The sequence below is a fragment of the Parus major genome, chromosome 3 (genome assembly GCF_001522545.3).
Source record: "Parus major isolate Abel chromosome 3, Parus_major1.1, whole genome shotgun sequence".
NCBI lineage: Eukaryota > Metazoa > Chordata > Aves > Passeriformes > Paridae > Parus > Parus major.
This window is the reverse complement of record NC_031770.1, coordinates 17010648-17023587: the sequence shown is the minus strand read 5'-3', so window position 1 is coordinate 17023587 and position 12940 is coordinate 17010648. Positions and strand designations below refer to the sequence as shown.

The following is a 12940-nucleotide window of genomic DNA, read 5'->3' as shown; positions in this document are numbered from 1 at the left end:
CAGAGGAAGTCTTTGTACAAAAGAAAAAAAAAAAAAAGTAATAACTGCATAAGGGAAAATAAAAAAAGAAAGTAAGCTGCCCTTGCTGCTCTAGAGCTTTGCATCCCCCCCGCATTGGGAATAAGCATTATGGTTCTCTCAGCCTCCTACATGGCCAGAGGCCAGAAAAGGGCCACACTAAGTGCTCCCTGTCGGGACTTGGGAGAATTACACATCTCTAGACAATCCTTTAAAATGCAGGTACTACCTCGCAATGAAAAGAAAGTCAACTGTTTTTCCTGGTAACAAAAAAAGATTTTGTACAAAACTCTTCCTCGAGAAAAGCAAAAATAGATGTGCATCAGGGATGAAAGCATATTTAACACCACCTACACCTAAACAACACAGGCTATCACAGGATCTGGCACCTGTCCCACCCACACCACACCTCCCACTGCCTAAGACACCAACTCTTTCTGGATTTAAAAACACTCATTTTCTGCTTTTCCAGCCAATGCGTAATAATCTCACCAATAAAAAGACGATCGATGTTCACACCAGGAAGCAACTCCACCTCAGCCCACCAGAACACACGAGGCAAAGTCACATTTATCATACAGCAAGTGCCTACCCATACATCAAGCACATTTATTATTTAAATTCTATTTACTGGTACCAGGGCGCTGTGCTAGTGGGAACACCCATGCATGGGGGAGGGCAGGGTATGGAAGCAGAAGAGAAGTATTTCTTTTTTTGTGAGTCAGTGTATCTAAAACAGTATTTAAAAGAAAAACAAAACAAAAAGAAGAAAGCAGAAGACTTGCAATGCAATAGAGCAACACAAATCATGTAGCAAGTCAGAAAAAATAAGGGCGTAGAACACTCATTTACTCCAGATCCAGCAACTTCACAGAGCTCTGTGCCAAACACTTTTGAAAATACATTGTATTAGTCACTCCTCCAGGAAAACAGCTGTCAAAACCTGTGTCCTACCTCCATAAAACAGATCTATGTGTCCAAAACAAAACACTCATGACACACAAAGGTAGGTCAGAGGACACACCATTTCTGTCATCTGAAACAATGACATGTTTAACCACACAGGTTAATTCCAGTGTGGGAAAAGCCACAGGACAATGGGATGTTCTATGATGCATGCTGACCAGTCTGGTACCCTAAAATGCATAACTACAATGGTAAATTCAGAGGCATTTTAGCACACCAAGAGGCTGGGTTGACATCTTATTTATGCTGCAATTCCAGAAGATGCTATTCAGCCATCTACCTTCAGTACAAGCAAGAAACAAACTAAACCAACCCAAACTAGGAATTTCAGACCAAACACCACAATAAAGCGCCTATTTATCAAAGTCTCCCTCCTGCTTTCCTATATATTTGCTGTTACAATGTAGAGGCTTCCTTGTTACATCTTCTAAATATCACCAGAGGAAATTATGCATTTTTGCTAGTCCAATTTAATCCTTGCAGTGAGTGACAATACACAAAGATGGTGGAGAAATTCCTGTGTATTACCAGCTCCCAAGGGAGGGTAGGAAGAGGACAAGGTATCATCTGACTTCTCCAGCTCAGCCAACCTAAACGGTGAATGCTGAGGCACACCATGACCTTCCCAAATCCACCTGTTATTTCTGATTGCACAGCCACATGACAAATCACTTCCACCATGGAAGTTTTTTAGCTCCTTTTTGCCTTTAGTGCAGGCAGCATTTCCTACAAACCATCACTCAAGTCCTTATTAAATTCAAGGGGGAGCTACAAAAGACAGGTGACTTTGGGTGTGGATGGAAACCAAAGGAACATGACCATCCACTTGAGCAGCATCCTACTATTAAATTAATTAGGTGTAATGTCACACCACAGCTTTGCAAAAGGGCAGCTCTTCCTAATTCACCGCCAGGTCTGGGTGGGTACACTCCTGCTGCACGGGAATGACCTTCACTTGTCACATCCAGGTGACTGCCAGGACAAACAGCATTGCAGACAACCAGGACAGCCACCAGCCCTGCCAACATGAAATGCCTGTGATCACACCTATTTGACAACAGCTGATACTATTATTATTCAAAGCCACAAAGGAGGAGTTTTGTCCTACTGCTTCTGGGCTGCAAACACACAACATGAGTGATGAGTAACTAAAGCAGCAACCATTCAGTAGGCGAATAGGACACACTGAGCATTTGCAACAAAACAAAAAGATCTTGGATCTTTGTTGCTATTTTGCAGGTTAAAAGGGATCAGCGGGGCTAGTCCAACTGCAGAAATGATGGATGGCCAGACAGTCTTAGCCAACCACTTTACATTAACAGGATATGTAAAACTACAGCAGAACTGGGAAGGAGAAATCTTGTCCCTTCAGTCAGCCCGTGAGCCCAAGCAACCTGCTTGATCCAACCTTTGCTCCTGTGATGTGGAGCTCTACACACTTGAACTTGTATCCCAAACATTCAGGCACTCTACCAGACGCTGCAGAAGGGTGGCAGATTGTAGAGCTGATCACTGTCTGACAGGTTTTATTTAAGTACTGCTCACTCCCCACAGCTCTTCCCAGGCAGTAGCAGACACACCAGCTGAGAAGTGAAGGGAGAACAGTTCAGCAGGGGAAGGCAGCAGAGCTTGCTGGGTGGCTTTTGGCTTTACAAGTTGTCACCGAAGTCATGACAGTGAACAAGACAGTGTTGTACAGAATGGTGATTGCTTAGGTGATGTCACACCTATTTTAAATGAATTAAACAGAACAGAGTTGAAACAAATAACATTCATTTAATGCCAGGCTCCTCTTGCATCATGAGGATGCATCATGCTTCAGAAGTTGTCCCTTTCAGCCCGGTACTACTTGGCTGCTCATTCAGCTTTCCTGGAGGTAGGGAACAACTTCTCTTAGCAAACACTGCTAAATACTATTTGCAAGAGAAGTGTGCTAAATGACAATGGTTTTTGTGCAACACTGGTAAATCACTCTGCAGAAGGGTCTCACGGACAACACCTACGGACAATAGCAGAGGCACAACAGTGCAGAGGAAAGAAGTGCTGTTTCCATGGCTTCCCTGCACAAACCTTTCCTTGTAGCAGAGAACGTGTTCTCAAAAGGCTGGAAGATGCAGCGTGGCTGTCGCTGACAGAGAGGCTACAGGGCAGCATGACAGGACAGCAATGCTCTTCAGGAACACAGCCTGGATGTGAGCCACGGCAGTGCCCTGCCACCTTGGAATTTCACAGGAGAGCTTCCTGGCACTCTCCTGGGAGGTCTGGTTCATTTTGCCCAGTCCCTTGCACTCTGCCTTTCACGACTCAGTGACACCTCCCTCCCTCCCTCTGTTACAGCCAGAAATCAGTCATTCCCTGCTATGTTGGCTTCTCCTGAACACTTGATTATGTTGAGACACACAGTTGTACTACAGCTGAGATCAGAGAACTCTAACAAATTCTAGGAATACCATCCTTCAGAGGGTCTTCCCTGGCTTAGGATATCCAAAGATGGCAAAAAAAGGTTTCACTCGATAACAATCGGGAGCTAACAATCACTGCTCTTCGTGATTCAGATACTAATCTAAGTAAGATTCTGCATTCAGGACCAAATACTTATGTACGATGGAGAGCAGGGATGGTGGTGAGGGAAAATCTTTGCACACTCTTAAAAACAAGAAAGGAGAAAGTGCACTAGACAAGCCATCACCCTCAGGCAGCAGAGAAATTAGCAAGTGTTGGGGGTTAGGTTTCCTTTGTTTTGTTCCTTCTTACCTATAGAACTTTCCCCATAAGTTGCTAAGAAACACTGACTACTGGGCACTTACGGGTACTTAAGAAAACAAAGAAGTTGCCAAGCTCAGGGGGAAGGAGGGCATCTGGTTGCATTTCTCTCAGCTGGGAAGTCTCTCTCCGAGGGACTGAGATACCTCGGGATTTGGGCAGGTAAAGGAAGGCTGGGTCAGCTGCTGGCTCTCCTCCGGGGCTTCAGAAGACGGTCGGAGCTGCTGCTGCTCGGGAAAAGGAATCTGCTGGCACCGCCATAAACCCAGCCCGGAGCTGTTTCTTCTGTGGGGTGAGCTGAGAGCAGCCACTGTCCCGGGCCCTTATTAACACCCACTCAGTAAAAGAGGGACCTATTGCCGTGTGCTCGTGTTCCCGGGATCCTGAGCTGGCCTGTCCCTGCCCTGCCGGGAGCCGGGCCGCCGCTGTCCCGCCCCGCCGCTGCTCCGCCGCCGCTCCGGGTTTCTGTGCGCTGCAGCCCCGCCGCTCCAGCCACAGCTCCGGAGCTCCTGGGACATCTCGTCCATCAGCCCGGGACTTCTGCTCCTTCCTGCCCTTCCGGCCTGCTGCTCCTCTGAGTCCTGCTGGGGCACCGGGATCGACTGCCCCAGGGCCTGTGAAGCAAAGCCTCTGTCCCATCCTTTCCCATCCCGGCCGAAAAGGCTGTCAGGAAGTTCCCAGATCTGCTTGGTGTTAATGCCAGAGCTGTGGTTTGTTTGCCTTGTTTCACATACTAGTAAAGAACTGGTATTCCTATCCTCATATCTTTATCTGACAGCCCCTTAATTTCAAAACTATAATAATTCAGAGGGAGGGGGTTTACATTCTCCATTCCAAGGGAGGCTCCTGCCTTCCCTAGCAGACACCTGTCTTTCAAACCAAGACAGCAAGTTTTAACTGTGCACAGGTATGACAGAAACAGCTGAGTAAGAAACCCAGATACAGGAAGTAAAACCCCTCCTCTAAATTCATATTATTTGCTGGCCCAGCCAAGCTGCACAACTTCAGCTGTGTCCAGCAAAGCTAAGGAATAGGAGGGTGAGATCCCTGTGTCTTGCTGAAGAGGCCTGTGGCCACTGAAGCTCAGGAAGGGGACGGTCACCTTGTACAAGGTCAAGTCTCCACACCTTGAGAATGCAAGAAGGATAAACTACAGCAGTGCTTCTGTAGCCTTCCTTCCAGTTCCTTGTTCACACGCTCACAGGCTGCTGCTACACGGGAGTTACTGTGGTTTGGTGAAGAACAGAGCTCAAATACATTAAAAAAGAATTCACTGAAGAAGATTCTAAAAAGAATTTTATTCTTTTACATGACAGAAAGAAAATTAAGGTAAGAACAATACACAATTCCAGAGACTCTCCCTTAGCTTTCCATTCAAAGAAACAATAGGATTTAACACCCTAATGAAACAGAGGAAAACCAATCTAAGCTTAGATCTAAATTACTCCTTAAGCAGTTAAATTTCACAAAATAGAAGTATCAAATGACAAGGAAAATCTCCTAACCTGGCCAATAAAAAACCAAAACAAACCCCACAGACTGCTTCTTATCCGAGATACATCTTAAACAGTGAAATAATATTTATTTCATATACTTGCAATGGATTTGTGAAGAAGCATCTCTTTCAGGGCCCATTCTCAAGCATGGAACAATGAATTACCACCAGAGTTCTCCCCCCATTTGTGATTAACCCAACAAATAATTTAAATACTGATGTTGGATATGACAGACCTATATTCCAGCAGCATCACAATGTACCAGTTGGCTTGACTTTACAGGTCCCTCACATCCCAGACTGAACTCACTGCATGACCTCTAACAAATGGTTTGACCTCCCTGAAGCTTCTGCTCACTTTACTCAGTTATGACCCATAGCAGTTTGCATTTTACAGATCAAATGTTTGATACAGAATAACTCAAAATAATAATGCTAGAACTTTTAAAGTCATCTCCCTATCAATTGTGGGAACACATCCATGTTTCCACACGAATTTGGGTCCTATAACCCAGATGCACTGCAGATACAGGCTTTTAAGAATCATTTTTATTATCAAGAGAACCACATAGAACAGGCGATAATGGCAGTACAAGCCTGATTTTAAAATGCCTATGCTTTACTTTTACTTTGTCTATTCCTATCTTTGCAGAAGGATGAAATAAAGATATGAATAGGATTTAAAATAATAAAAAAAAAAACTAAATCCTAAACAAATGCACAAAGTTTTCCCCTAATCTTCCTTTTTAAAATAAACACCAGTAAAAAAGTAGGGCACTGCACACAGCCATCTACCAAAGGTTCGTATCTATTAAGACCTGGAAGCATCACGGCACCATAGAAGAGATTCATACAGAAACTACATTACCAGCTCTGAAAACAAATTATTGGTATTAATGCCATAGAAACAAAACCCAAAAGGTTCATCCTTAGACACCAGTGGCTTCAACGTCCACACAATTACCATCCCTATGGTGAAATACCCACTGAGGACACATGCATGACTAACTCTAAACAGCAGCAGCAAGATCCTGAATATTAATGATTAACTAAACACAAACAGCAGAAGATAACTTTGTGCCCTTTAACACGTCAGTCACAGTTGCTGTTCTGTCCCCACCTCACCATGAACATTTATCCTGAACTACAGCAAGTTATTTAACACTGTTTTAAACAACATTTCAGATCTTCCATGTTCCACAGAAAAGTCCGAAACCTCTAAACCAGTTAAGCAGTAGTGACTAAGTTAATTAAGTACACTTCACACGATGTCCAGGATTTCTGGTGACCTTTACTCACAGTATCATCTGACTCTTTGGGAACAAGATCAAAAAGTCTTTGCCTGACTCACAAGTGACTAAGCTGACAGAAACCAGGCCTCAAGATAATAAAACTGAGAGCAAAGAGAAGCTTTATCCGCTCATTACCTCCTGAATAGGAGCATCCTCCAGTTTCCAGAGCACTGAGTAAGATTTTGCGGTGAAAGCCCAGACATTCAAAGGATCCGGGTGTTCCTTTGTTGTCAATGGGCACAAGCACCAGGAAGCAAGAAGTCCTTCTTCAGCTGTGCTGCCAAGCCATAGGAGGCAGCTTGAGCCAGTCTTCCTTCTCAGGGTTACCCGACTCCTTCTCCAGGGAGGCTGTACGGCAGCAAGGCACGACTCCCAACGTAATTAAACAAGCTCCATAACACACACAGTGGGAGAGAAAGGAGAGTCCCCAAGGCAGGCTGCTAACAAGGACAGAGGCCACACAAACGGAGCACCTTCAAGACTGTTTCTCCATCAATAACTTGAAAGGAATGCTAGGCACACTGCCATCCCGCCAGTTTATTCTGTGGAAATAACCTTTATACCTGCCTCTTTTAAAGTCCAACTGACGTGCATGTAAATTAATCCCACAAAGCAGATCTGCTCACCAAAAAAGCAGAGATCCCATCTGACAAGGCTAGGAAGGAGAAGACAAAACAAAATTCCATGAATTATCCAACCATCCCAAACTCCATGACTGCATATTAGCCCTCGAAACTGTAAATGCAAGAGCCCCACAAGGCACTCAGCCCCTGAACTGTTCAATAGATCAGAAAAGGCATAATTAACTATTCCCATGGTCTCCACAGCTTGATCTGGTATGAATTTGTAATATTGCCCTTCCCCCACGTCTGATAAAAGCCACACAAAGAAACAAGATATTAATGTACTGCTATGTAATATAACACAAATTGCAGGTAGAGTGCTATGGTATTAAAAGAGACATATGAAAAAGTAAATGCATTCAAAACTACTCCTGGAATAATTGTTCACTGGATAGAAAAAATTAAAAAAGATCTTGTTGTAACAGCATGAAGCAAAGGGAGGGGGAAAAGAGCACTCTGGGAACCTCAAGGCAGTGTTTTCTATTGTGCATAACGACAGGTCAGACTCTGCAAGAGGTTTGAGAAGTTTTGAGCTAAGACAGCACAGCAAAACAACCACCCAAGCTTTATTTAGCATTCTAGACAGAATACTTAAACATTGAGTACCACATTAAAGAGCTTGAATATAATATTAAAACTTTTAAATTATTAACATTAAGTGGATATTCAGTTAAAAGAACACTTAATAAACTAAATCCTCCAATCAGATGAAGATATGCAGCATATTCTTTGAAGAACTCAGTCTGAAACTCCATTCGTGCACTGAAATCCATGAAAGGGGCCAAGGAGAACAGTGTTAATGACTGATAAACCTGATCAGAGGTAAATAATTAAAAGACCACAGGAAACAGCACTGAGATCCTACAGTTCATTTATCCCTCTCATAAACTCTGCTGAGGGTCAGTTTGTTTATAAACTAACAGCTGCTCATCTTACAAAGGGCAAGATATTCATTTCTGCTAAAAGGTCTTTAGTTAAACCACCAGAAAAGTGTTTCCTACAAGAATTCCCAAAGATTGATTTACTACCTCAGTAAATCAGAATCCATATGGCAGCTCCAATTAGCAAAACAGCTTTAATTGTAGGGTTTGGGGTTTTTTTTAAAGGTAAAACGTACACATATCCATAAACAAGCAAGCATTCTTCAATGAAAATATGTACTTGAAGTGTTTACTGGATGTGGCAACTCCAAGAAGATCACTTGGGACAGGATGTTAGACTTTAGAAGGAAAGCACTACTCCTTGTGCTATCAAAGGTGCAGCATTACACTTGAAAGCTTAATTAGAAAAGAACACATGGTTATCAAGAACTTCAGCATCAGACATTTCAGTCATTTCTGATGATAGAAGGTAAAACTTATTAAGGAATTAAAGTGCTCTCCAGTTAGTCCTTACAGTGTGTCTTAAGTTAAAGTGTCAAGTTAGTCCTTACCAATATAGCTGCAGGTCTGGATCCATCCTGGTTTCAGGAGGGCCCCAGTAACCAATGCACATAATTCAAATTGAAAAATTAATCCTTATCTAGATCAAGGGGGTTTGATCTCAAAAGTTCCCTGGGTATTAAAGGGTAGCTCAATCTACCACATCCCACATTCTGACAGAAAAAAAACCCCAAACATTTATCCAGCATGCATAATGACCCAAATTATTTCTCAATACATGCTCCTTTTAGGGTAACAATGTAAAATAAAAGGAGAGATTATGCTGTGGAAAAATATGCTATTTTAGAAAGTGTTTCCAGCTCCTTTTCTCTATTTAACAGTACCAGTCACACTCCCACAAACCTTCACAGATGAAAGGTGAGACAACCTCACACTGCTTGCCAGTGTTAACCCTGTTATTACCTTCATCAGCACAGCTACACACAAATTACTTCTCAGTACACCCTCATGCAGACTTTCAATCACATTGCCCTGACATATGGTTACAGCAGCAGTTTAGCTCCTATCTGTCATTACCACAAGGAAAACATTCCCATTTCAGGGTAGTCTCCCAAGAGCATGTGTAGTTATGCTGCTACAGCAATTTCCCAGCTTTTCCCTGGCAGCTGCTCAGAGGTGAATTCCTGGCTGGGCTCATGTTGCCTGTATTTCCCACTCGGGGAACAAACTGTGTTGTTTAATCCTTTGCCCACGCTCTCTTCTGGAGCACAAGAGATGGACCTGGAGCCGAGAGTTAAAATCATATACAGATAATTTGTAGGGTGGGCAAAAAGAGAAATCTTAAACTTTAAGAAACAAAAGATACTGTAGATAGTTTAGGGTCAGCCTACTACTTCTAATTTAAACAATGCAAAAAAAGACACTGACGTCTATGAACACTTTATTATTGAATAATAAAAAGAACCCTCATGTCCTGCTCTCTCCACTTTCTCCAAACCCTCCTTCTCAAACTTTTAGTTCTTTGTGAAAAGAGAAATGAGATTTTTTTCATTAACTAAAAGACAATGAAAATATGAAGAAAAGCTTTTTAAGCTGAATTAAAAGTTCTAATACTCAAAATACTTACATTTTTAATTCCTTAAGCCACTTTCAACCCTCACAAACCTTTCATTATTCACAGTAAATGCAATGTGAAAAGGCCGTATTCATCCCTTTATTTATGTCTTAAAAACCAGAATCACTAATGAGTTGAGTCATCAGCCAAAGAGAAGTCTGAGCCACCGGGCAATGCATACTCTGGAACTTGTCACCTGCAAATGCTGATGGGATAAGACTGCCTGTTTGTTTTCTCCTTTATTTGAACTCAGTGACAAGGAACTCACCAGCAACAGCATCTCCTGGACATTTCACTGATACATAAGAGCGCTTACCTAGCTCGGTTTTGACACGGATTGAATTAACACCTTATTATAGTTACTGCTTGTTTTTCTAAGTTTTTCCAAGCAGACAGCACCACTGTTGCACAACACATTGGTTATTTAATCTAGTTGGGTTCATATTCTGTCTGTTCCTCCCTCATTAGCTAGAGCAATCGTCACCCAGCCTTCCCTAGTGTTGTACAAGATCAAATTATCGCTCATTATTTCCTCCTAATTGCAGAGGAAGAACCTCACACCTATAGCAAAACAAGGTTCCCTGAAACACCCACATCCTTCCAGCATGGATTGCCAGTTTCACCTTTCATTACAGCTCTTTTTTTTTGCTTGCTTCAGTCAGTTCCTTGAAGATCTAGACTAGAAATAATCTTTAATACAAGAGTGCTGTTGAAAGAACCACCTATGCGTGCAAAGCCACTCGGTAAGACAGGCCCGGGGGAGGATGCCAGAGAGAACACTTTAAAGCACCCTCAGCTCGGACTAAATAGGTATGAAACTTGTCGGGATTTTCTGTACATACCCCAGTCTATGGATTTCACGGGGCATCCCTGCCACTAAACCCGGGTATTTGTGCAGAGGTACTCCCAAAAGGAAATTATTTTACGCCAACCCTTTCACATTTATTGTGCTGGAAACTAAGGAAAAGCTGCTGAACTTTGCTTTCGTCCAACCGCAGCTGACAAAATTCATGCAGCTTTAAAATTCATGGAAAAACTCCTTAGAGGAGGTGGTGCTCCGTGTACCTTTTGAAAGTGCTAAAACAGAGACACGTCTCAGAGCGGGGCAGGTTTAGCACACACCGCCTCCAACTGCTCCCGAAACTCTCCCGGCCGAGGTCGGGAATACCTGCCCCGAGCTGCCAGCACTCTGAACCGTAAACAACATGGACACCATCTTCCTCCGGGAGCCCGGGCACTCCAAAACAAAGCCACCCACACCCCACAGAAGCAGCACGGCTCATAACAACTTTAAGAACTTCGTACTATTAAAAACAAACAGGAAAAAAAAAAAAAAAGAAAAAAAGAAAAAAAAAAAAGAAAAAAGGGGAGAACATGAAAGCAGGAGCCAGACGAAGCGGGCGCTTAGCCCGCGGGAGCGGGGCTTGCAGCCCTGGCGGGGAAGCCTTATCCCCTGGGAGCGGGGCGAAGGAAGAGCCCCGGGCGCTGCGGGCCCCCCTCCGCCCCGCGCTGCTGCCGGGGCCCCGCGGCCCCCCCGGCCCTGGCGCGGCTCCAGCGGGCCCGTCTAACAAGTTGATCGCGCCGCGAAAGAGAAAGAAAAGGAAAACCTAGGAGGGGGAGGGGAAGCCCCTGCGCGGCCGCGGAGCCCGGGATGAGCGGGGGAAGGCGGGCAGGGAATGCGGGCAGGGAAGGAGGGTCGCCTCCCATCCCCCTCCACGTCCGCAGCATCCATTTTCCCTCCCGCTGCCCCGCTCCAACTTTCCGCTCGCCGCGGCCCGGGACTCACCGGCATCATCTTGGAGCCGAACCGCATGGGGGCGGCCGGTGCTGGCCCCGCCACCCCGAGCGGGGAGCGGCGGCCGGGGGGGCGGAGGGGCTGCGCTGCCGCCGGGACGACCTGTTGCGGGAAGCAGCCGGCTCGACCAAACCTCACCGCCCGCCCTCCGCTTTGTTCCCACCGGGAGCCGCTCTCCGACCACCGCCTCCACCCCTGGCTCTGCTCCGAAACTAACCCCGGCCCGGCGAGGAGGAGCCGCCGCGCCCCGCCCGCCGCCCACCCCCGGGAGGGGCCGGCCCGCCTCCTGCCCCCGCCGGGGGTGCCGGACGGAGCTCCAAGAGGGAGGTCAGGCGTGCCGGGGCTCGGCACTCAGCGGGGGCTGTGACAGTACGAGATGCTTGGGAGTCCCCACGGGTCACCTCCTCCTGCACACCGCTCCGAAAGGCGCCGCTTTCGGGGCCCCACGGAGGGCAGGGGCACACGCAGCCCGGTCTCCCCTGGATCTGCAGCGCGGAAGCGCGGGTGGGAAGCCACCGGCCAAAGTCAGGCTTCGACAGCAAAGCCTCCCCCAGCCTGATCTGCGAGCCCCTGCCGTCCCTACTGCCTCAGACGGACCGTCCTACAGACGCCTTTTAGCTCCTCGTGTACGCAGTCAATGGAGCATCCCTGCCCAAGGGCACGTTTTATTTTTCTGTTATTTTTGGTTGGACCTGGTGAGTCGATCAAATCAGACCCCAGTGAGACAACAAAGTCTTAGTTGAGCTGTCCAAAAAACATCCCCACAAATTTTTTGCACCCACTTAAGAGGTGGAGGGAAAAAGTTCTCTCTTCCTTGGAGCGGTGTGCAGGACACTCATATCAAACGCAAGCACTCTGCTAGCAGCACCTCAAGAAGCTCACGCAAGGCTTGTGAAAAAAAGGTATCTTTATCTGACTGCAGAGGAAGAACCTCACACCTATAACAAAACAAGGTTCCCTGAAACACCCACATCCTTCCAGCATGGATTCCCAGTTTCAATCAGCGCCGTTACAGGGCTCCCTCGGCAGGAAAACCATTTCCATCTGTTTTTCCTACTCCTATATCCTGCAGTGATCAGGCAGGATAAAAGCGGACGGGATTAGAAGTTCCCAGATGAAGGAAGAGCAAGACACGAACCTAATTAGTATACAAACATCCCTTTTTCTAAATCAGTAAAGAAACTTTGAGAGCATTAACAACGTCTCCCCCGCCCCTTCCCCCAGGAACTCCTAGGGGGTAAGCAAGCACTGTTTAATACAATATTGCTGGAGTAGGGGAGACAGGAATAAAATTCTGGCCGAGCTTGCCCGTGTCCCCCAGCTCGTGTTCGCCCCGATCCCGGGGCCGCTCCCGTATCTCCCCCCCCACGCGCCACGGCCGGCCAATGAGGAGGCGCCGCCGGCGGCATGACATCACCTCCCCCGGCGCCCATTGGGCGCCTCACGAACACAGCGCGGTATCTCCTGGCAACGCCGTGACGTCACGGCCCCG

At 46.0% G+C, this 12940-nt stretch overlaps 1 protein-coding gene across 2 annotated transcripts in view; it reads right to left on the bottom strand.

Annotated features, from left to right (window-relative positions):
- TP53BP2 (tumor protein p53 binding protein 2) overlaps positions 1–11647 on the bottom strand; it is a 52990-nt gene extending 41343 nt beyond the window's left edge. Inside the window, exon 1 of one of the 2 annotated variants that reach the window (XM_015622667.3) lies at positions 11440–11647. In XM_015622667.3, coding sequence (XP_015478153.1) covers positions 11440–11466 — 27 coding nt within the window. In that variant the 5' untranslated portion in view covers positions 11467–11647. Of the gene's footprint in view, positions 1–6669; positions 7012–11439 lie in introns of those variants that run through there. The other variant, XM_015622669.3, reaches the window with a different exon arrangement.
- Between the last annotated feature and the right edge of the window lie 1293 nt (positions 11648–12940).